The sequence below is a fragment of the Salvelinus alpinus genome, chromosome 22, assembly GCF_045679555.1.
Source record: "Salvelinus alpinus chromosome 22, SLU_Salpinus.1, whole genome shotgun sequence".
Taxonomy (NCBI): domain Eukaryota; kingdom Metazoa; phylum Chordata; class Actinopteri; order Salmoniformes; family Salmonidae; genus Salvelinus; species Salvelinus alpinus.
In genome coordinates, this window is record NC_092107.1 from 36,607,827 (window position 1) to 36,630,099 (window position 22,273).

A 22,273-nucleotide genomic window follows, 5' to 3' on the forward strand; every position below is an offset into this window, starting at 1 on the left:
TTATCAGATTATTGAACGTTTATCGGGAGTTTTGGCGTTTTCCGTTCTCTGCGTTTGGTGAAGATGGACAACTTCGCGCCACTTGGCTAGCTTTGGTTGCTAATTCGACAGGAGAAGAGGACATTCTAAAACCAAACAACAATTATTCTGGACAAAGGACTCCTTGTACAAGATTCTGATGGAAGCTCAGCAAAAGTAGGAACCATTTATGACGTTATTTCGTATTTCTGTGGAAAATGTTTATTCCTATTTTCCGCCCTCATTGCGGGCGCTGTCTCGCTATAACGTAAGCTGTATGTCGTACTAAAGTTATTTAAAAAAATCTAACACAGCGGTTGCATTAAGAACTAGTGTATCTTTCATTTGCTGTACAACATGTATTTTTTAGTAAAGTTTATGATGAGTTATTTGATTAGATTAGGTGACTGTCCAAAATATCTCCTGACAATTTTGTGCAGTTTGGCTACGTATTCACATTGTAAAACCACGATTTGTACCGCTAAATATGCACATTTTTGTACAAAACATATATGTATTGTGTAACATGATGTTATAGGACTGTCATCTGATGAAGTTTGTCAAGGTTAGTGAATAATAATAATAATATTGTGTTTTCGCTGTAAAACACTTAAAAAATCTGAAATATTGGCTGGATTCACAAGATGTTTATCTTTCATTTGCTGTACACCATGTATTTTTCATAAATGTTTTATGATGAGTATTTAGGTATTTCACGTTGCTCTCTGTAATTGTTCTAGCTGCTTTGGTGATATTTGTGATTGTAGCTGCAATGTAAAACTATGATTTATACCTGAAATATGCAAATTCTTCGAACAAAAGTATAACATGTTATAAGACTGTCATCTGATGAAGTTGTTTCTTGGTTAGTGACTAATTCTATCTCTATTTGGGGGTTTTGTGCAAGCTACCTGTGCTGTGAAAGAAATGTCTGTGCTTTTTTGTATTTGGTGGTGAGCTAACATAAATATACGTGGTGTTTTCGCTGTAAAACATTTAAAAAATCGGACATGTTGGCTGGATTCACAAGATGTTTATCTTTCATTTGCTGTATTGGACTTGTTAATGTGTGAAAGTTAAATATTTCCCAAAAATATTTTTTGAATTTCGCGCCCTGCCTTTTCAGTGGAATGTGGGGGCGAGAAAGGTTAAAAGTGAAATAATCTGTCTGTAAACAATTGTTGGAAAAATGACTTGCGTCACGCACAAAGTAGATGTCCTAACAGACTTGCCAAAACTATAATTTGTTAACAAGAAATGTGTGGAGTTGTTGAAAAACTAGTTTTAATGACTCCAACCTAAGTGTTTGTAAACTTCCGACTTCAACTGTGTATGAAAATGTTTATTATATTATTATAATACATAATATGATGAATTACAATATCAATTGAACACATGCACTTCAATGTTATATCAATTCATATAAGAATAAAGCTTTTCTCCAACAACATGGAAGTGGTTGCACTCTGTAGGTCAAATGAGATTTTCTTTTACATCTTTTATACCTTTATTTCAACAAGGAACACAGACTGAGACCAAGGTCTTTGTTACAGCTGGGCCCTGCGTATACATGTTTACACATACAGTTTATGTACAATGATTAAAAAACTAAACAAGACAAACAAAACAAAAAATACAGCAACGGATTTAATTTACACACAGGTTATTCCCCTAACAGCACAAGAACTTGCATTACCAGAAACAGTTACAACCAATACAAAAATGTAAACGCTCCAATAAATATTTAAAATGGGCAAGGGGGACAAGAGTCTCAAGTTTAAGTTTAGCGTAACAGGAAAAGGCAGCCATACCCAACTCTGTGGAAATCGCAGGGGCCTCAAGTGTAATCCATGCTTGAGACCTGGTTTAAGGAATTATAATTATAATATTGATGAGTGATGATAAATAAGAAGGTAGTTTATTCAGAAGTGCTTTATAGACAAACACGAGAGCATGTTGTTCTCGTCTCACGGACAGCGAAGTCCAACCCACATTTTGATATAAAACACAGTAAAGAGTTCTGTAGCTAGCACCCGTAATAAACCTAAGTGCGCAATGATAAGTAGCATCCAGCAATTTAAGTGTTGATGCCGTAGCATGCATGTAAATAATCTCCCCATAATCTATAACAGACATAAAAGTAGTTTGCATAATTTGTCTTCTATTTGTAGAGGACAAGCATGTCCTGTTTCTATAGAGGAAGCCTAGCTTGATTTTTAGCCGTTTACAAAGTTCATCAATATGCATTTTAAAAGACAGTTTATCATCCAACCATATCCCTAAGTATTTATATGCAGAGACCTGATTAATTTGAGAACCATCTAAGCTCGTAAGTGCAAGTGTATTTTCAACCAACTTTTTGAACCTATTAAAATCATAAAATGTGTTTTCTTTGTATTTAAAACAAGTTTCAGCTCTATAAAATACACTTGTAATATCTTAAAATCTGTCTCCAATAGTGATAATGCCTGGTCAGCCGTTGAAGCGATAGAGTACATGACAGTGTCATCAGCATATAAATGAATTTGACACTTTCTTATCTCATCACGATATTGTTTATGTAGAGAGTGAACAGTAATGGACCAAGTACAGAACCTTGTGGGACGCCTTTAACCAACTCCAATGGCTCCGACTGGATGCCGTCGACTCTAACAGCCTGACTTCAATCCTTTAGATAGTCATGAAACCAACGACATGCATCCAATCCCAGTCCTGTTAACGACAGCTTACCCAAAAGTATCGCATGGTCTACAGTGTCAAAAGCTTTAGATAAATCTATGAACAAGGCGGCACAGTACTTTCTATTATCTAGGGCATTAGTAATATAATTTTAACACTCTAGATTTGAACAATCTCTCATAACATTGGAATATCTAAAGTGAACCTGTTACATGTTACTAGTTACAATGTTACCAATGATTAGCTGCTAAATTGTTGGTAATCTCTGTCAGAGTAGTCCTACCTAACTGTATGATAAACCATATAACTGAAGGTTACAATGTTTTTTCCCCTCAATCATTTCTTAATAACGTATATCATTGGATGTCTTCTCCATAAGGTGTTTCTTGGTGTTCTTCTCCGGCCTGAACAGAATAATGAAGCATTTAGGAACAAATAACAGAAAGAACAACCCAAAGCTAGACGTGATGATGGCAAAGATCTCCACAGCTACAGTGAACTTCCCAGGAGAGCTGACATAAGCTGGGATAAAGGTGATCCAGACTGCACAGAATATGAGCATGCTGAAGGTGATGAATTTGGCCTCATTGAAGTTATCAGGCAGCTTCCGAGCCAGAAAAGCCAGCACAAAGCACAAGAGAGAAAGGAGTCCTATATAGCCCAACACAGCCCAGAAACCAATAGCTGACCCCACATCACACTCTAGAATGATCTTTTCCTTGTAGGTAGTGAGGTTTTTAATGGGGAAGGGAGGGGACAGGACCAACCATAGAGTGCATATCAAAGCCTGGACAAACGTGAAGGACACTACAGTCAATCTCTGCTGTGGAGGACCAAACCATTTCATGACATTACTGGCTGGAAGTGTAGCCCTGAAGGCCATCAACACCACTATTGTTTTCCCCAGAACACAAGAGATGCAGAGGACGAAGGTGATCCCAAACGCTGTGTGACGCAGCATACAGGACCACTCAGAGGGCCGGCCAATGAAAGTAAGAGAACACAGAAAACACAGAGCCAAGGAGAAGAGCAGCAGGAAGCTCAGCTCAGAGTTGTTGGCCCTGACGATGGCCGAAGTTCGGTGGCGGTAGAAGACAGTTGCCGTGGCGATGGCCAGACAAGCACCGCCCACAGAGCAGGCGGTCAGGATGATTCCCAGGACCTCGTGGAAGGACAGGAACTCCACAGGCTTAAGGATACAGCGGTCTCTCTCAGCATTGGGCCAGTACTCCTTGGGACAGATCAGACAGTCTGAAGAATCTGACAGGACAAAACAACAGACAACAAATGTTGCTAATAATAGATTCAGGTTTTATTTATTTACAAATACATGTCCCACAATGCTGCACTTTGTCAGTTTACAATAACAAATGTTGAATTAATGTGCAGCTTATATGAGATAATATGAACAGGAACATGATTGACAGACACTACCTTTGTAGTGCTGGTAATATGAATAAACCACTACTTAGTAAACCGTGATAGAAATTACTACACATTTTTGCCAACTGTTCCAATAGTCCTACCTGTGTTATTACTTATTTCTCCCTCTGCACATTGGATACAGTCATAACAGCATACAGGCTTTCCTTTCTGTACAGCCTTACGAGTGCCTGGGGGACAGCTGTCACTGCACACTGACACAGGTACTTGTGTACTGTTCTTTACCCAGGTGATTTCCCTCTCCATGTGAAACCTCTGGTCAGGAGGCATGGATGCATCATAGCGCCCCACTGTCACAAACTCCATCTTCCCACTCTCCCGTATCTGCCAGTTGACCAGCTCATAGGTGGCCACTGGGTCCCCGTTGGCATCGAAAGACACCTGGTACCCGTTACGAGAGAAGTTCATCGTCCTCAATCTCTCCAGGACCTGGGGGTTGGAAGGGCAAGGGAGAGAGAGAGAGAGAGAGGGGACGAGAGAGAAGGAGAGAGGTGAAGAGAGATGGAGATAAGGGAAGAGAGAGATGAGTGAGGGGAGGAGAGAGATGAGAGATTGAGAAAGGGGAGGAAAGATGGAAAGAGAGAAATGGAGAGAAGGGAAGAGAGATGTAGAGAGGGATGTAGAGAAATAGAACATGAATTCAACTCATATTTATCAGATGTGTTACTTCAGAAGAAGTTGTAAAGTACATGTAGTCTAAATAAACATATTTATCAGGAAATTATACTACAGACTTGTCATTCACCTGTGTTGGCTTCACATTGAGGTTTTTGTCACATTTCACACTGGAGTTTTCTCTCTCTTCGCAAACAATGCTGTGGATGGCGTGTGCTATGGCGTAAACAGCTTTATACACCATGTTAGTGACACGCAGCTGGGATGTATCTGTGTAGGGGGCCTGTAGATGCTGTATATCCTCACTGTCATCACACACCTTCTCTTCAACCCCAACACCTGTAGAGGTCCCTACAGACAGACAGACAGACAGACAGACAGACAGACAGACAGACAGACAGACAGACAGACAGACAGACAGACAGACAGACAGACAGACAGACAGACAGACAGACAGACAGACAGACAGACAGACAGACAGACAGACAGACAGACAGACAGACAGACAGACAGACAGACAGACAGACAGACAGACAGACAGACAGACAGACAGATAGACAGACAGACAGACAGACAGACAGACAGACAGACAGACAGACAGACAGACAGACATGTAAATAGATAGATCGATAGACAGATGGATGGATAGATAGATAGATAGATAGATATATATATATAGACAGATAGCTAGATAGATACCTATCCCCAGCCGACAGCCAAAGGCTCCCTCCCAGAACTCAGTGAGCAGGGGAGAGTTGGACACCTTCTGTGGGGAGAGGTCCAGGAGGAAGTCCCTGAGGCCGGGGATGACAGAGCGTTGGATGCCAAATCCGATGGCCCCGGCACACAGGCCGAAGCGCAGCATATCTGGGTCAGTGACCCAGGACTCACTCCCGATCCACTGGCGGGGAGGAGAGGGCAGGCGGTCCATCTCCTCCAGCAAGATTCTCATGTCCCCAGAGGCTACGAATGCAACCACCACCTGGGCTGTGGAGCTGGGGAACATGATTATATCATAACACATGCTTGTCATGTTTGTCATTCATTGGAATGTCTCAGTGAACTGAACATGAACATTAGTATTAATCAACACTTTTGGAATGCTTAAGATATGCAAATGATGTTGGTCTCACAGATCAGCTTTGGGAAAAGAGAGAAATTAATAACAACAGAATTTATACAAATATGGTCTTGCATTTGTGTGAATGAAAAGTTCAAATGTAATCATGGATCACCTGCGGATCACGTCGGCTACCCGTTGCACTCTGCTGATTGGGTTGGTACGGTAGAAGGCTTCAGAATACTCCACACAGATGCCTTCCTCTTGTGCTGCCTGTAGGAAAGCCGCCATCCCGTTATTACCGTAGTCAGAGTCGGAACGGACCGCCCCAATCCAGGTCCAGCCGAAGTGCCTGATGAGGTGGGCCAGAGCGGCAGCCTGGAACTGATCACTGGGGATGGTTCTGAAGAAGGTTGGATACTGTTTCTTATCACTCAGACACGCACAGGTGGAAGAGTGGCTCACCTAGGTAGAAACAGACAGTCGAAAACATGAGAAAGAACACCATGTCGGCCTAACAACTCTAATGTATTGGCTACTTCCTGCTTTTTTATTTAGCTATGTAGTTTGATGTTAGGGAGACATTAATAATAATAAGCCAACTCATTGTTTTTCATTAGGCCAGAATGACTTAGCCTATGAAAGATAGTCCTCAGATCATGTTTTAATGCCTACAGATGTTCAAATGCCTTTCTCCACATAATTTCACACAGGAATGTATATTACAGAAAGAGAGGAGAATACAGTTGGAATACGATAAATTAAAAGTTGAACTCATTCCTGAAAGAGAGGAGAATATACAGTTGGAATACGGTAAAACGTTGAACTCATTCCTGAAAGAGAGGAGAATATACAGTAGGAATACAGTAAGTTTAAATAAGCTGAATGATTTCTTTCCACAGGAGTTTACCTGAGCAATGCCGAAAGGGCCGGTGATGCGCAACATGCTGATGGTAGGCGTGGAGCCAGACTCGCCCACGATAGCTGTCACTGTAGCCGATCCCGAGCACTGTTCTCCGGTATCAAACTTTGGGTCCAGGCCATTAGCCAGCTGGAAGGCCACTTTCACGGCCATAGGGACCGAGGCACAGGAGTCGTGCACTTGATAACCAAGCCTGACACCCGGTAGAAGGTACGAACTGTTGTTTATCTCCTCAACTGCGAAGACCATGGCGCGCGAGAAGCGCAACTCACGGGAATCCATTCTGTAAATAGAAGATAGGTCAGTGAGCACCTCCTGACGAATCATAAACTAGCCTATAGAATGTTACCATGGCAAACAGCCTAATATCTAGTATTATGTTCCATACAGTCTATATGCTTACACTTCTGTTGTCTGTAATTGAGGACATTGTAGGATAGCCTGCAATTGAAAATGTGATCCTTTGTAACAGTAGTCTTTACCTACTCTCTCAGACACAAACACACGTTTTATCTGTCTTTAAACACACTGTTAATCTTTCTTTAAAAACACTGTTTATCTGTCTTAAAACACATTCTTTATCTTTCTTTAAAACACTGTTAATCTGTCTTAAAACGCATTCTTTATCTGTCTTTAAACACACTGTTAATCTGTCTTAAAACGCATTCTTTATCTGTCTTTAAACACATTCTTTATATGTCTTTAAACACACTGTCTCTCTGTCTTTAAACACACTGTCTCTCTGTCTGTAAAACACAATTGATCTGTATACCCACAAAGCCACAGTCCTGTCCCCTGTTCCCTCTTGCGTTCACTGACCTCCCTGTGCACTGCAGAGGCTCAGGCATGCTGGTGTAGCTGTGATCCACAGTGTGCATATAGTAATGAATGGAGAAAACACCCCCGATGACAAAGTCCCCGTCCTGGGAGAACACCGGAGGACGAGGGGTGCCTTGGAGCCTGCATCTGACAGACTCCAGCCCAGAGGCAGCGGTAGAGGCAGACGTGAGCAAGGCAAGCCCACCAGCCACGACAGCTAGATGTAGTAGAACCAGACTACCAGCCAGACTTGGATCCAGAGCAGGAGCCGGAGAGAGCCTCATTCCCCTGATGTGTAGAAGGTATGGCCTAATACAGCGCCATACAGACCCACATAGGTCAGGTTACCACTCTACTCTGGCTTAAATACCCACCATACCTCTGTGGGGATTCCTCTGGGGACCACACTGTGGGTTTGGCAATGCCAAGGAGGGAGGGGCTAGAGGCTGCTCTGCTCACCCAGTCAGGTCCTGATTCTTTCAGCTATAGAGAGAATATGCACCAGCATCAGAACTACGTTGACTGTAATGGTATAGATAGACATAAACATACATTAGACACACAATAACCATCTGGCTCTCTTATATGTCCCCTACAGTCTAGTCCTCTTGGCACGCTGGCAGTACACAGTATTTATTCAAAAGTCCAGTCCTCTTGGTACGCTTCCTCTCTTATATTTCCCCTACAGTCTAGTCCTCCTGGCACGTTGCCTTGTTTACATTCACCTTAGCCAAATACATTTAAACTCAGTTTTTCTAAATTCCAGACATTTAATCCTAGTAAAATGTCCCTGTCTTAGGTCAGTTAGGATCATCACTTTATTTTAAGAATGTGCAATGTCAGATTAATAGTAGAGAAAATTATTTATTTCAGCTTTTATTTATTTCATCACATTCCCAGTGTGTCAGAAGTTTACAAACACGCAATTAATATTTGGTAGCATTGCCTTTATATTGTTTAACTTGGGTCAAAGTTTTTTGTAGCCTTCCACAATTTTCCAACAATTAGTTGGATGAATTTAGGCCCATTCCTCCTGACAGAGCTGGTGTAACTGAGTCAGGTTAGTAGGCCTCCTCGCTCGCACACGCTTTTTAAGTTCTGTCCACAAATTTTCTAGTGCATTGAGGTCCGGGCTTTGTGATGGCCACTCGAATACCATGACTTTGTTGTCCTTATGGCATTTTTGCCACAACTTTGGAAGTATGCTTGTAGTCACTGTTCACTTGGAAGACCCATTTGTGCCCAAGCTTTAACTTCCTGACTGATGTCTTGAGATGTTGCTTCAATATATCCACATAATTTTCTCTCCTCATGATGCGATCTATTTTGTGAAGTGCACCAGTCCCTCCTGCAGCAAAGCAATCCCACATCATGATATTGCCACCCCCATGCTTCACGGTTGGGATGGTGTTCTTCGGCTTGCAAGCCTCCCCCTTTTTCCTCCAAACATAACGATGGTCACGATCTTTGTCCCCATGTGCAGTTGCAAACCGTAGTCTGGCATTTTTATGGCGGTTTTAGAGCAGTGGCTTCTTCCTTGCTGAGCGGCCTTTCAGGTTATGTCGATATAGGACTCGTTTTACTGTGGATACAGACACTTTCGTACTTGTTTCCTCCAGCATCTTCACAAGGTCCTTTGCTTTTGTTCTGGGATTGATTTGCACTTTTCGCACCAAAGTACGTTAATCTCTAGGAGACAGAATGCGTCTTCTTCCTGAGCGGTATGATGCCTGCGTATTCCCATGGTGTTTATACTTATATAAACTTATATACTTATACTGTACAGATTTACATTTACATTTAAGTCATTTAGCTGACGCTCTTATCCAGAGCGACTTACAAATTGGAAAGTTCATACATATTCATCCTGGTCCCCCCGTGGGGAATGAACCCACAACCCTGGCGTTGCAAGCGCCATGCTCTACCAACTGAGCCACACGGGACAGATGAACGAGATACCTTCAGGCGTTTGGAAATTGCTCCTAAGGATGAACCAGACTTGTGGAGGTCTACAAGTTCTTTGATGTCAAGCAATGAGGCACTGAGTTTGAAGGTAGGCCTTGAAATACATCCACAGGAACACCCCCATTTGACTCAAATTATGTCAATCAGCCTATCAGAATCTTCTAAAGCCATGACATATTTTTCTGGAATTTTCCAAGCTGTTTAAAGGCACAGTCCACTTAGTGTATGTAAACGTCTCACCCACTGGATGTGTGAAACAGTGAATTATAAGTGAAATAATCTGTCTGTAAACAATTGTTGGAAAAATGTCTTGTGTCATGCACAAAGTAGATTATAATTTGTTAACAAGAAATGTGTGGAGTTGTTGAAAAACAAGTTTTAATGACTCCAACCTAAGTGTTTGTAAACTTCCGACTTCAACTGTGTATGAAAATGTTTATTATATTATTATAATACATAATATGATTAATTACAATATCAATTGAACACATGCACTTCAATGTTATATCAATTCATATAAGAATAAAGCTTTTCTCCAACAACATGGAAGTGGTTCCACTCTGTAGGCTACTGCTAATCACATCATTTAGCAGGTCAAATGAGATTTTCTTTAAAAAATGTTATACCTTTATTTCAACAAGGAACACAGACTGAGACCAAGTTCTCTGTTACAGCTGGGCCTTGCATATACATGTTTACACATACAGTTTATGTACAATGATTAAAAAACTAAACAAGACAAACAAAACAAAAAATACAGCAACAGATTTAATTTACACACAGGTTATTCCCCTAACAGCACAATAACTTGCATTTCAAGAAACAGTTACAACCAATACAAAAATGTAAATGCTCCAATAAATATTTAAAATGGGCAAGGGGGACAAGAGTCTCAAGTTTAAGTTTAGTCTGCAGGCTATTCCATAGGCAAGGAGCGTAACAGGAAAAGGCAGCCATACCCAACTCTGTGGAAATCGCATGGGCCTCAAGTGTAATCCATGTTGAGACCTGGTTTAAGGAATTATAATTATAATATTGATGAGTGATGATAAATAAGAAGGTAGTTTATTCAGAAGTGATTTATAGACAAACACGAGAGCATGTTGTTCTCGTCTCACGGACAGCAAAGTCCAACCCACATTTTGATATAAAACACAGTAAAGAGTTCTGTAGCTAGCACCCGTAATAAACCTAAGTGCGCAATGATAAGTAGCATCCAGCAATTTAAGTGTTGATGCCGTAGCATGCATGTAAATAATCTCCCCATAATCTATAACAGACATAAAAGTAGTTTGCATAATTTGTCTTCTATTTGTAGAGGACAAGCATGTCCTGTTTCTATAGAGGAAGCCTAGCTTGATTTTTAGCCGTTTACAAAGTTTGTTAATATGCCTTTTAAAAGACAGTTTATCATCCAACCATATCCCTAAGTATTTATATGCAGAGACCTGATTAATTTGAGAACCATCTAAGCTCGTAAGTGCAAGTGTATTTTCAACCAACTTTTTGAACCTATTAAAATCATAAAATGTGTTTTCTTTGTATTTAAAACAAGTTTCAGCTCTATAAAATACACTTGTAATATCTTAAAATCTGTCTCCAATAGTGATAATGCCTGGTCAGCCGTTGAAGCGATAGAGTACATGACAGTGTCATCAGCATATAAATGAATTTGACACTTTCTTATCTCATCACGATATTGTTTATGTAGAGAGTGAACAGTAATGGACCAAGTATAGAACCTTGTGGGACGCCTTTAACCAACTCCAATGGCTCCGACTGGATGCCGTCTCTAACAGCCTGACTTCTATCCTTTAGATAGTCATGAAACCAACGACAGGCATCCAATCCCAGTCCTGTTAACGACAGCTTACCCAAAAGTATCGCATGGTCTACAGTGTCAAAAGCTTTAGATAAATCTATGAACAAGGCGGAACAGTACTTTCTATTATCTAGGGCATTAGTAATATCATTTTAACACTCTAGATTTGAACAATCTCTCATAACATTGGAATATCTAAAGTGAACCTGTTACATGTTACTAGTTACAATGTTACCAATGATTAGCTGCTAAATTGTTGGTAATCTCTGTCAGAGTAGTCCTACCTAACTGTATGATAAACCATATAACTGAAGGTTACAATGTTTTTTCCCCTCAATCATTTCTTAATAACGTATATCATTGGATGTCTTCTCCATAAGGTGTTTCTTGGTGTTCTTCTCCGGCCTGAACAGAATAATGAAGCATTTAGGAACAAATAACAGAAAGAACAACCCAAAGCTAGAGGTGATGATGGCAAAGATCTCCACAGCTACAGTGAACTTCCCAGGAGAGCTGACATAAGCTGGGATAAAGGTGATCCAGACTGCACAGAATATGAGCATGCTGAAGGTGATGAATTTGGCCTCATTGAAGTTATCAGGCAGCTTCCGAGCCAGAAAAGCCAGCACAAAGCACAAGAGAGAGAGCAGTCCTATATAGCCCAACACAGCCCAGAAACCAATAGCTGACCCCACATCACACTCTAGAATGATCTTTTCCTTGTAGGTAGTGAGGTTTTTAATGGGGAAGGGAGGGGACAGGACCAACCACAGAGTGCATATCAAAGCCTGGACAAACGTGAATGACACTACAGTCAATCTCTGCTGTGGAGGACCAAACCATTTCATGATATTACTGGCTGGAAGTGTAGCCCTGAAGGCCATCAACACCACTATTGTTTTCGCCAGAACACAAGAGATGCAGAGGACGAAGGTGATCCCAAACGCTGTGTGACGCAGCATACAGGACCACTCAGAGGGCCGGCCAATGAAAGTAAGAGAACACAGAAAACACATAGCTAAGGAGAAGAGCAGCAGGAAGCTCAGCTCAGAGTTGTTGGCCCTGACGATGGCCGAAGTTCGGTGGCGGTAGAAGACAGTTGCCGTGGCGATGGCCAGACAAGCCCCGCCCACAGAGCAGGCGGTCAGGATGATTCCGAGGACCTCGTGGAAGGACAGGAACTCCACAGGCTTAAGGATACAGCGGTCTCTCTCAGCGTTGGGCCAGTACTCCTCGGGACAGATCAGACAGTCTGAAGAATCTGACCAGAACAATGCAACAGACATCAAATGTTAATAATAATAGATTCAGATTTTATTTATTTACAAATACATGTCCCACAATCCTGCACTTTGTCAGTTTACAATACAGAATGTTGAATTAATGTGCAGCTTACATGAGATAATAAGAACAGGAACATGATTGACAGACACTACCTTTGTAGTGCTGGTAATATGAATAAACCACTACTTAGTAAACCGTGATAGAAATTACTACACATTTTTCCCAACTATTCCTATAGTCCTACCTGTGTTATTACTTATTTCTCCCTCTGCACATTGGATACAGTCATAACAGCATACAGGCTTTCCTTTCTGTACAGCCTTACGAGTGCCTGGGGGACAGCTCTCACTGCACACTGACACAGGTACTTGTGTACTGTTCTTTACCCAGGTGATTTCCCTCTCGATGTGAAGCCTCTGGTCAGGAGGCAGGGACCCATCATAGAGCCCCACTGTCACAAACTCCATCGTCCCACTCTCCCGTCTCTTCCAGTTGACCAGCTCATAGGTTGCCACTGGGTCCCCGTTGGCATCGAAAGACACCTGGTACCCGTTACGAGAGAAGTTCACCGTCCTCAAACTCTCCAGGACCTGGGGGTTGGAAGGTCAAGGGAGAGAGAGAGGGGACAAGAGAGAAGGAGAGAGGTGTAGAGAGATGGAGATAAGGGAAGAGAGAGATGAGTGAGGGGAAGAGAAATGGAGAGATAGATGGAGAGAGGGGAAGAGAGAGAGGAGAGATGGAGAAAGGGGAAGAAAGATGGAAAGAGAGAAATAGAGAGAAGGGAAGATAGATGGAGAGAGGGAGAGAGAGAAACAGAACATTAATTCAACTCATATATTTGTCAGATGCGTTACTTCAGAAGACGTTGTAAAGTATAATGGGAACTCCAAGGCCTTCATACATGTAGTCTCAATAAACATATCAATCAGGACATTATCCTACAGACTTGTCATTCACCTGTGTTGGCTTCACATTGAGATTTTTGTCACAGTTCACAGTGGAGTTTTCTCTCTCTTCACAAACGATGCTGTGGATGGCGTGTGCTATGGCGTAAACAGCTTTATACACCATGTTAGTGACACGCAGCTGGGATGTATCTGTGTAGGGGGTCTGTAGCTGCTGTATATCCTCACTGCCGTCACACACCTTCTCTTCAACCCCAACACCTGTAGAGGTCCCTACAGACAGAGAGACAGACAGACAGACAGACAGACAGACAGACAGACAGACAGACAGACAGACAGACAGACAGACAGACAGACAGACAGACAGACAGACAGACAGACAGACAGACAGACAGACAGACAGACAGACAGACAGACAGACAGGCAGGCAGGCAGGCTGGCAGGCAGGCAGGCAGGCAGACAGACAGACAGACAGACAGACAGACAGACAGACAGACAGACAGACAGACAGACAGACAGACAGACAGACAGACAGACAGACGGACAGACGGACAGACGGACAGAAGGACAGACGGACAGACTGACAGACGGACAGACGGACAGACAGATAGACAGATAGATAGATAGATAGATAGATAGATAGATACCTATCTCCAGCCTACAGCCAAAGGCTCCCTCCCAGAACTCAGTGAGCAGGGGAGAGTTGGACACCTTCTGTGGGGAGAGGTCCAGGAGGAAGTCCCTGAGGCCGGGGATGACAGAGCGTTGGATGCCAAATCCGATGGCCCCGGCACACAGACCGAAGCGCAGCGTATCTGGGTCAGTGACCCAGGACTCAGTCCCGATCCACTGGCGGGGAGGAGAGGGCAAGCGTTCCATCTCCCTCAGCAGGATTTTCATGTCCCAAGAGGATACGAATGCAACCACCACCCGGGCTGTGGAGCTGGGGAACATGATTATATTATATGCTTAATATGCTGGTCATGTTTGTCTTAGTGAATTGAAAATGAACATTAGTATTATTCAACACTTTTGACAAGCTTACGATATGCAAATCATGTTGGTCTCACAGATCAGCTTTGGGAAAAGAGAGAAATTAATATCAATAGTTTTTTAAATAAATATGGACTTGCATTTGTATGAATGAAAAGTTCAAATGTAATCATGGATCACCTGCGGATCACGTCGGCCACCCGTTGCACTCTGCTGAGTGGGTTGGTACGGGAGAAGGCTTCAGAATACTCCACACAGATGCCTTCCTCTTGTGCTGCCTGTAGGAAAGCCGCCATCCCGTTATTACCGTAGTCAGAGTCGGAACGGACCGCCCCAATCCAGGTCCAGCCGAAGTGCCTGATGAGGTGGGCCAGAGCGGCAGCCTGGAACTGATCACTGGGGATGGTTCTGAAGAAGGTTGGATACTGTTTCTTATCACTCAGACACGCACAGGTGGAAAAGTGGCTCACCTAGGTAGAAACAGACAGTCGAAAACATGAGAAAGAACATAATGTCGGCCAAACGAGTCTCAGTTATTGGCTACTTCCTGCTTTTTTTCTTTAGCTGTGTGGTATGATGTTAGGGAGACATTAATAATAATAAGCCAATTTATTGTTTTTCATTAGGCCAGATTGAAAAGGATACATATTTCTACCCATTTCTATCTTGGTCGTTCTATTCATATTGAAAATAGTTTTATAAGACAAACTGGTGCCGTGAAAAACACGAGTTAAAGGTATGACAACAATCCCTAGTCTCCCATAACAACCTAGCCTATGAAAGATAGTCCTCAGTCTATGTTGAAATGCCTATAGAAGTTCTCCAAACTTTCTCCACATAATTTCACACAGAAATGTATATTCCAGAAAGAGAGGAGAATACAGTTGAAATACAGGAAATTAAAAGTTGAAATCATTCCTGAAAGAGAGGAGAATATACAGCAGGAATACAGTAAATTAAAAGTAGAACTCATTCCTGAAAGAGAGGAGAATATACAGTAGGAATACGGTAAATTAAAAAGAAGCTGAAGATTTCTTCCACAGGAGTTTACCTGAGGAATGCCGAAAGGGCCGATGATGCGCAACATGCTGATGGTAGGCGTGGAGCCAGACTCGCCCACGATAGCTGTCACTGTAGGAGACCCCGAGCACTGTTCTCCGGTATCAAACATTGGGTCCAGGCCGTTAGCCAGATGGAAGGCCACTTTCACGGCCATAGGGACCGAGGTGCATGAGTCATGCACTTGATAACCAAGTGTGACACCCGGTAGAAGGTCCGTACTGTTGTTAATCTCCTCAACTGCGAAGACCATGGCGCGTGAGAAGCGCAACTCACGGGAATCCAAACTGTAAATAGAAGATAGGTGAGTGAGCACCACTTGACTAAATGGTAAACTAGCATATAGAATACATGGTTATACGAGGCCAAACATTTTAATATCTAGCCTTATTTTCCACACTGTCTACATGCCTACACTTTTGATATCGGTAGTTGAGGACATTGTAGGATAGCCTGCTGTTTGAAAATGTCACCCTTTGTAACAGTAGGCTTTACCTACTCACTCAGATACAAACACACTTTTTATCTGTCTTAAAAACACTGTTTGTCTGTCTTCAAAACACTGGTTATCTGTCTTTAAAACACTGTTTACCTGTCTTTAAACACACTGTTTCTCTGTCTTTAACACACTGTTCATCTGTCTCTAAAACACTATTTATCTGTCTTTAAACACACTGTTTCTCTGTCAATAAACACACTGTTATTCTTTCTTTAAACACACTGTCTCCGTGTTTTTAAAACACAATTTATCTGTCTCCCCACACAGCCACAGTCCCTGTCCCCTGCTCCCTCTTGCGTTCACTGACCTCCCTGTGCACTGCAGAGGCTCAGGCATGCTGGTGTAGCTGTGTTCCACAGTGTGCATGTAGTTGTGGATGGAGAACACACCCCCGATGACAAAGTCCCCGTCCTGAGAGAATGCCGGAGGACGAGGGGTGCCTTGGAGCCTGCATCTGACAGACTCCAGCCCAGAGGCAGAGGCAGAGGCAGAGGCAGACGAGAGCAAGGCAAGCCCACCAGCCACCACAGCTAGATGTAGCAGACCCAGACTACCAGCCAGACTTGAATCCAAAGCAGGAGCCGGAGAGAGCCTCATTCCCCTGATGTGTAGAAGGTATGGCGTAATACAGCGCCACACAGACCCACATAGGTCAGGTTACCTCTCTACTCTGGTTTAAATACCCACCGTACCTCTGTGGGGATTCCTCTGGGGGCCACACTGTGGGTATGGCCATGCCAGGAAGGGAGGGGCTAGAGGCTGCTCTGCTCACCCAGTCAGGTCCTGATTCTTTCAGCTATAGAGAGAATATACACCAGCATCAGAACTACGTTGACTGTAATGGTTTAGATAGACATAAACATACATTAGACAGACAATAACCATGAGCCTCTCTTAAATTTCCCTGACTGTCTAGTCATCTTGGTACGCTGGCTCTATACGGTATTTCCCCTTCTGTCTAGTCCATTTGGCACTTTGCCTCACTTACATGTCCTCTACAGTCTAGTCCTCTTGACACCCTGGCTCTACACAGTATTTCCCCTACAGTGTAGTCCATTTGGCCCATTGCCTCACATATGTTTCCAATGCAGTCCAGTCCTCTTGACACGCTGGCTGTACACAGTATTTCCCCTACAGTCTAGTCCATTTGGCCCTTTACCTCACTTATATTTCCTCTACAGTCTAGTCCTCTTGGAAAGCTGGCTCTACACAGTATTTACCCAACAGTCTAGTCCTCTAGGCATGCTGGCTCTTCACGGTATTTCCCCTACAGCCTAGTCCTCTTGGCACGCTGGCTCTACAGAGTATTTCCCCTACTGTCTAGTCCTTTTGGCACTTTATTTATTCTAAAGTCTTGTCCTCTTGGTAGGCTTCCTCTCTTATTTTTCCCCTACAGTATAGTCCTCTTGGCGCGTTGCCTCACAGTTGCCTCACAGTTGAAGTCGGAAGATTACATTGACCTTAGCCAAATACATTTAAACTCAGTTTTTCAAAATTCCTGACATTTAATCCAACAAAAAATTCCCTGTTTTAGGTCAGTTAGAATCACCAGTCCTTCCTGCAGCAAAGCAACCCCATAACATGATGCTGCCACCCCCGTGCATCACGGTTGGGATGGTGTTCTTCGGCTTGCAAGCCTCCTCCTTTTCCCTCCAAACATAACGATGGTCACGATCTTTGTCCCCATGTGCAGTTGCAAACCGTAGTCTGACATTGTTATGGCGGTTTTGGAGCAGTGGCTTCTTCCTTGCTGAGCGGCCTTTCAGGTTATGTCGATATAGGACTCCTTTTACCGTGGATACAGATACTTTCGTACTTGTTTCCTCCAGCATCTTCACAAGGTTCTTTGCTGTTGTTCTGGGATTGATTTGCACTTTTCACACCAAAGTACGTTAATCTCTAGGAGACAGAACTCGTCTTCTTCCTCAGAAGTATTACGCCTGCGTGGTCCCATGGTGTTTCTACTTTCGTACTATTGTTTGTACAGATGAACGTGGTACCTTCAGGCGTTTGGAAATTGCTCCCAAAGATGAACCAGACTTGTGGAGGTCTACAAGTTTTTTTCTGAGGTCATGGCCGATTTCATTTGATTTTCCCATGATGTCAAACAAAGAGGCACTGAGTTTGAAGGTAGGCCTTGAAATACATCCACAGGTACACCTCCAATTGACTCAAATGATGTCAATCAGCCTATCAGAAGCTTCTAAAGTCATGACATATTTTTCTGGAATTTTCCAAACTATTGTCGTGTCTTTGGCATCATTAATACTGAAGACTAATTTTTATCAAATAACTCTCTGTACTTATTATTACACAATTAAACAAATTAATCATGTAACTGTAATTAACTAGGAAGTCGGTGCACCAAGGAAAATATTCAGATTACAAAGTTATTATTTTCCTAACATAACCTTTAGATATTTTAATATCTGATCAATTAGTCTTCAAATTAATGAATTATTCTTTACCTCACGTTAGTCTCATTCCAAACGTCGTAAATTGTTGGTTATCTGCACGAACCCAGTCTTCACTACGAGTCATCCATACATCAATTGTATTAAATCCTTTATTTACTAACTAAGTAATTGACAGAAATGCATAAACAAACAGTAGATAGTTACAAGGAAATGATAGCGGAGTTTCCCTAGTGGGAGAAACCGGTATCGCGGCTTGGTGAACAAAAGGGAAGGCGAGGGTCGATTGCGATAAGACACTACCAAGTTGATAATTATAACAATTGAAATGCTAATCCTTTGCACATGAATGCTCACTCATTCGGGAATAATTTCAATCAATACATATATTTACGCTCAGTGTGTCGTCGGGATCTCTGTTGAAAAGTTTGTTTCTGTTGGAGAGTTTGTCCGCCCTCTCTCTCTCTCTGCCATGTTTGGAATTGATAGTTCAGAGTAACGTTCAGCAATGTCGTTACAGAATAGATGTTTCGGCGGTTGTCGGTTTTTGTGTTCAATGATACCGAATTCCTAGCTGCAGACTAGTAATTAGTATCAAAGATTTGTTCTTATTCTGTCGGTATCGATAGTCTAAGAGTTTAACCACGTGGTCTGGTTAACTTCTTTGGGAAAGTGGGGCAGTATTGAGTAACTTGGATGAATAAGGTGCCCAGAGTAAACTGCTTGTTACCCAGGGCCAGAAGCTATGATATGCATATAATTAGTAGATTTGGATATATGAGTGAGTATAACAGAACTCATATGGCAGGCGAAAACCTGAGACAAATCCAACCAGGAAGTGGGAAATCTGAGGTTTGTAGATTCATTTAAGTGATTGCCTATCCAATATGCTGTGTCTATGGGGCCAGATTGCACTTCCCAAGGCTTCTAGCAGATGTCAACAGTTTTTAGAAAGTTGTTTGAGGCTTCTATTGAGGAAGGGGGTCGAATAAGAGCTGTTTCAACAAGTGGACTAGGCTGAGGCCAATGAGTTGTTTACACCGCGGTCACGCAGGCGCGCCGTTTCTTCTTTTTCCTCTGTAATGAATACGCTATTGTCCGGTTGGAATATTATTGAAGGTTTATTATAAAAAGACCCTAAATATTGATTGAAAACATCGTTTGACATGTTTCTACAAACTGTAATGGAACTCTTTTGACTTTTCGTCTGGATTTTGCTCTCGCGCATTGTGCCTTTGGAATAGTGAACTAAACGCGCAAACAAAACAGAGGTATGTGGACATAAATATGGACGTAATCGAACAAAATGAACATTTCTTGTGGAAGTTGGAGTCCTGGGTGTGCATTCTGATGAAGATCAGCAAAAGTAAGGGAAGATTTATAATGCTATTTCTGACTTTTGTTGACTCCACAATTTGTCGGGTAACTGTATGGCTTGCTTTAGTGGCTGAACGCTGTACTCAGATTATTGAATTTTGTGCTTTTGCCATAAAGCTTTTTTGAAATCTGACACAGCGGTTGCATTAAGAACAAGTTTATCTTTAATTCTATGTAAAACATGTATCTTTCATCAAAGTTTATGATGAGTGTTTATGTTATTTGATGTGGCTCTCTGCAATTTCTCCGGATGTTTTTGGATATAAATATGAACTTTATCGAACAAAACATACATGTATTGTGTAACATTGAGTCCTGGGAGTGTCATCTGATGAAGATCGTCAAAGGTTAGTGATTCATTTTATCTATATTTCTGCTTTTTGTGACACCTCTCTTTGGTTGGAAAATGGCTGTGTTTTTCTGTGACTTGGCTCTGACCTAACATAATCGTTTGGTTTGCTTTCGTCTTAAAGCCTTTTTGAAATCGGACACTGTGGCTGGATTTACAACACGTGTATCTTTAACTTCTTGACGCTAGGGGCCAGAATTATTATTATTTTTTTATAACGTTCCCAACGTAAACGGACTATTTCTCAGGCCCAGATCGTAGAATATGCATATAAGATTACAGATTAGGATAGAAAACACTCCAAAGTTTCCAAAACTATCAAAATATTGTCTGTGAGTATAACAAAACTGATTCTGCGGGCGAAAACCTGAGTTTACATTGGCGCGTTATGTTCAGTAGTTCCAAAACATCCGGTGATTTTGCAGAGAGCCACATCAATTTACAGAAATAGTAATCATAAATGTTACAAGTGTTATACATGGAATTTTAGATCCACTTCTCCTTAATGTAACCGCTGTGTCAGATTTCAAAATAACTTTACGAAAAAAGCAAACCATGCAATAATCTGAGTACAGTGCTCAGATGACAAATCCACCCAAAGAGATATCCGCCATGTTGGAGTCAACAGAAGTCAGAAAGAGCATTATAAATATTCACTTACCTTTGATGATCTTCATGAAAATGCACTCCCAGGAATCCCAGTTCCACAATAAATGTTTGTTTTGTTTGATAATGTCCATCATTTATGTCCAAATTCCTCCTTGTTGTTCGTGCTTTCAGTACACAATCTAAATTTACGACGCGCGGGCAGGTCCAGGCAAAAGTTCAGACGAAAAGTCATATTACAGTCCGCAGAAACATGTCAAACGAAGTATATAATCAATCTTTAGGATGTTTTTAACATAAATCTTCAATAATGTTCCAACCGGAGAATTCATTTGTCTTCAGAAATGCAATGGAACTCAAGCTAACTCTCACATGAAAGCGCATGTTCAGCGCATGATCAGCTCATGGCAGACCTTACTCAATCCCCTCTCATTCGCCCCCACTTCACAGTAGAAGCATCAAACAAGGTTCCAAAGACTGTTGACATCTACTGGAAGCCTTAGGAAGTGCAACATGACCCCATTTCCACTGAATCTTGGATAATAATCTAAAAACCTCAGATTTTCCACTTCCTGGTTGGATTTTCTCTCAGGTTTTTGCCTGCCTGAGTTATGTTATACTCACAGACATCCTTCAAACAGTTTGAGAAACTTCAGAGTGTTTTCTATCCAAATCTACACATAATATGCATATCCTAGTATCTGGGTCTGAGTAGCAGGCAGTTTACTCTGGGCATGCTTTTCATCCGGACGTGAAAATACTGCCCCCTACCCCAAAGAAGTTAAACAGTCTAAAATCACATTACATAATTTCACCAATAGTTTCATCTTTACTCATTCATTTTATACAACAATTAGATGTAAGCCTCATAACTGAGACTCTTGTATAAACAGGGTTATGGTAATGTGGCTGTATTGTCTCTCATGAGTTTTACAAAATTGTACCAAATGGACCAGTTTGTAGCTAGTTACTTCACCGATCTTTTATAAATTCTCCAGAACATGAATGTTGTTCGGTTCTCCAGTTCTGTGAGCTGGAAGAAATTCCTTAGTTCTCTCTATGAAACTCACTCTCTCTCTATACTGTCTGGCCATGAGGAAGAATCTCCTCTAGGAATTTACAACCTCTCTGACCACAGCAGCCTGGGTGTAGGAGAGAGAGCGAGAGAGGTAGGGGGATGGTGCTCGCTGTATCCAAAGAGGGCAACGTCATGACACTATTTATAGGCACAGTGAACTTAGTGTATGTAAAAGTCTCACCCACTGGAAGTGTGAAACAGTGAGTTGTAAGTGAAATAATCTGTCTGTAAACAATTGTTGGAAAATTGACTTGTAGATGTCCTAACAGACTTGCCAAAACTATAATTTGTTAACAAGAAATGTGTGGAGTTGTTAAAAAACTATTTTTAATGACTCAACCTAAGTGTTTGTAAACTTCCGACTTC

The 22,273-nt window shown here is 41.9% G+C and overlaps 2 protein-coding genes across 2 annotated transcripts; both read right to left on the bottom strand.

Annotated features, from left to right (window-relative positions):
* Window positions 1-1,567: 1,567 nt before the first annotated feature.
* Window positions 1,568-7,840, bottom strand: LOC139549481 (extracellular calcium-sensing receptor-like). The gene is made up of 7 exons (XM_071360034.1): window positions 7,557-7,840; window positions 6,726-7,020; window positions 5,991-6,280; window positions 5,455-5,750; window positions 4,886-5,106; window positions 4,224-4,569; window positions 1,568-3,957 (listed from the first exon to the last, which is right to left on the bottom strand). The coding sequence occupies exons 1-7, from the start codon at window positions 7,838-7,840 to the stop codon at window positions 3,041-3,043; spliced, it is 2,649 nt and encodes an 882-aa protein (XP_071216135.1). The 3' UTR covers window positions 1,568-3,040.
* A 2,242-nt stretch (window positions 7,841-10,082) lies between these two features.
* LOC139549482 (extracellular calcium-sensing receptor-like) lies at window positions 10,083-17,915 on the bottom strand. The gene is made up of 8 exons (XM_071360035.1): window positions 17,835-17,915; window positions 16,391-16,494; window positions 15,577-15,871; window positions 14,706-14,995; window positions 14,180-14,475; window positions 13,585-13,793; window positions 12,872-13,217; window positions 10,083-12,604 (listed from the first exon to the last, which is right to left on the bottom strand). Exons 1-8 carry the CDS (start codon window positions 17,913-17,915, stop codon window positions 11,688-11,690), a joined length of 2,538 nt encoding a protein of 845 aa, XP_071216136.1. The 3' UTR covers window positions 10,083-11,687.
* Between the last annotated feature and the right edge of the window lie 4,358 nt (window positions 17,916-22,273).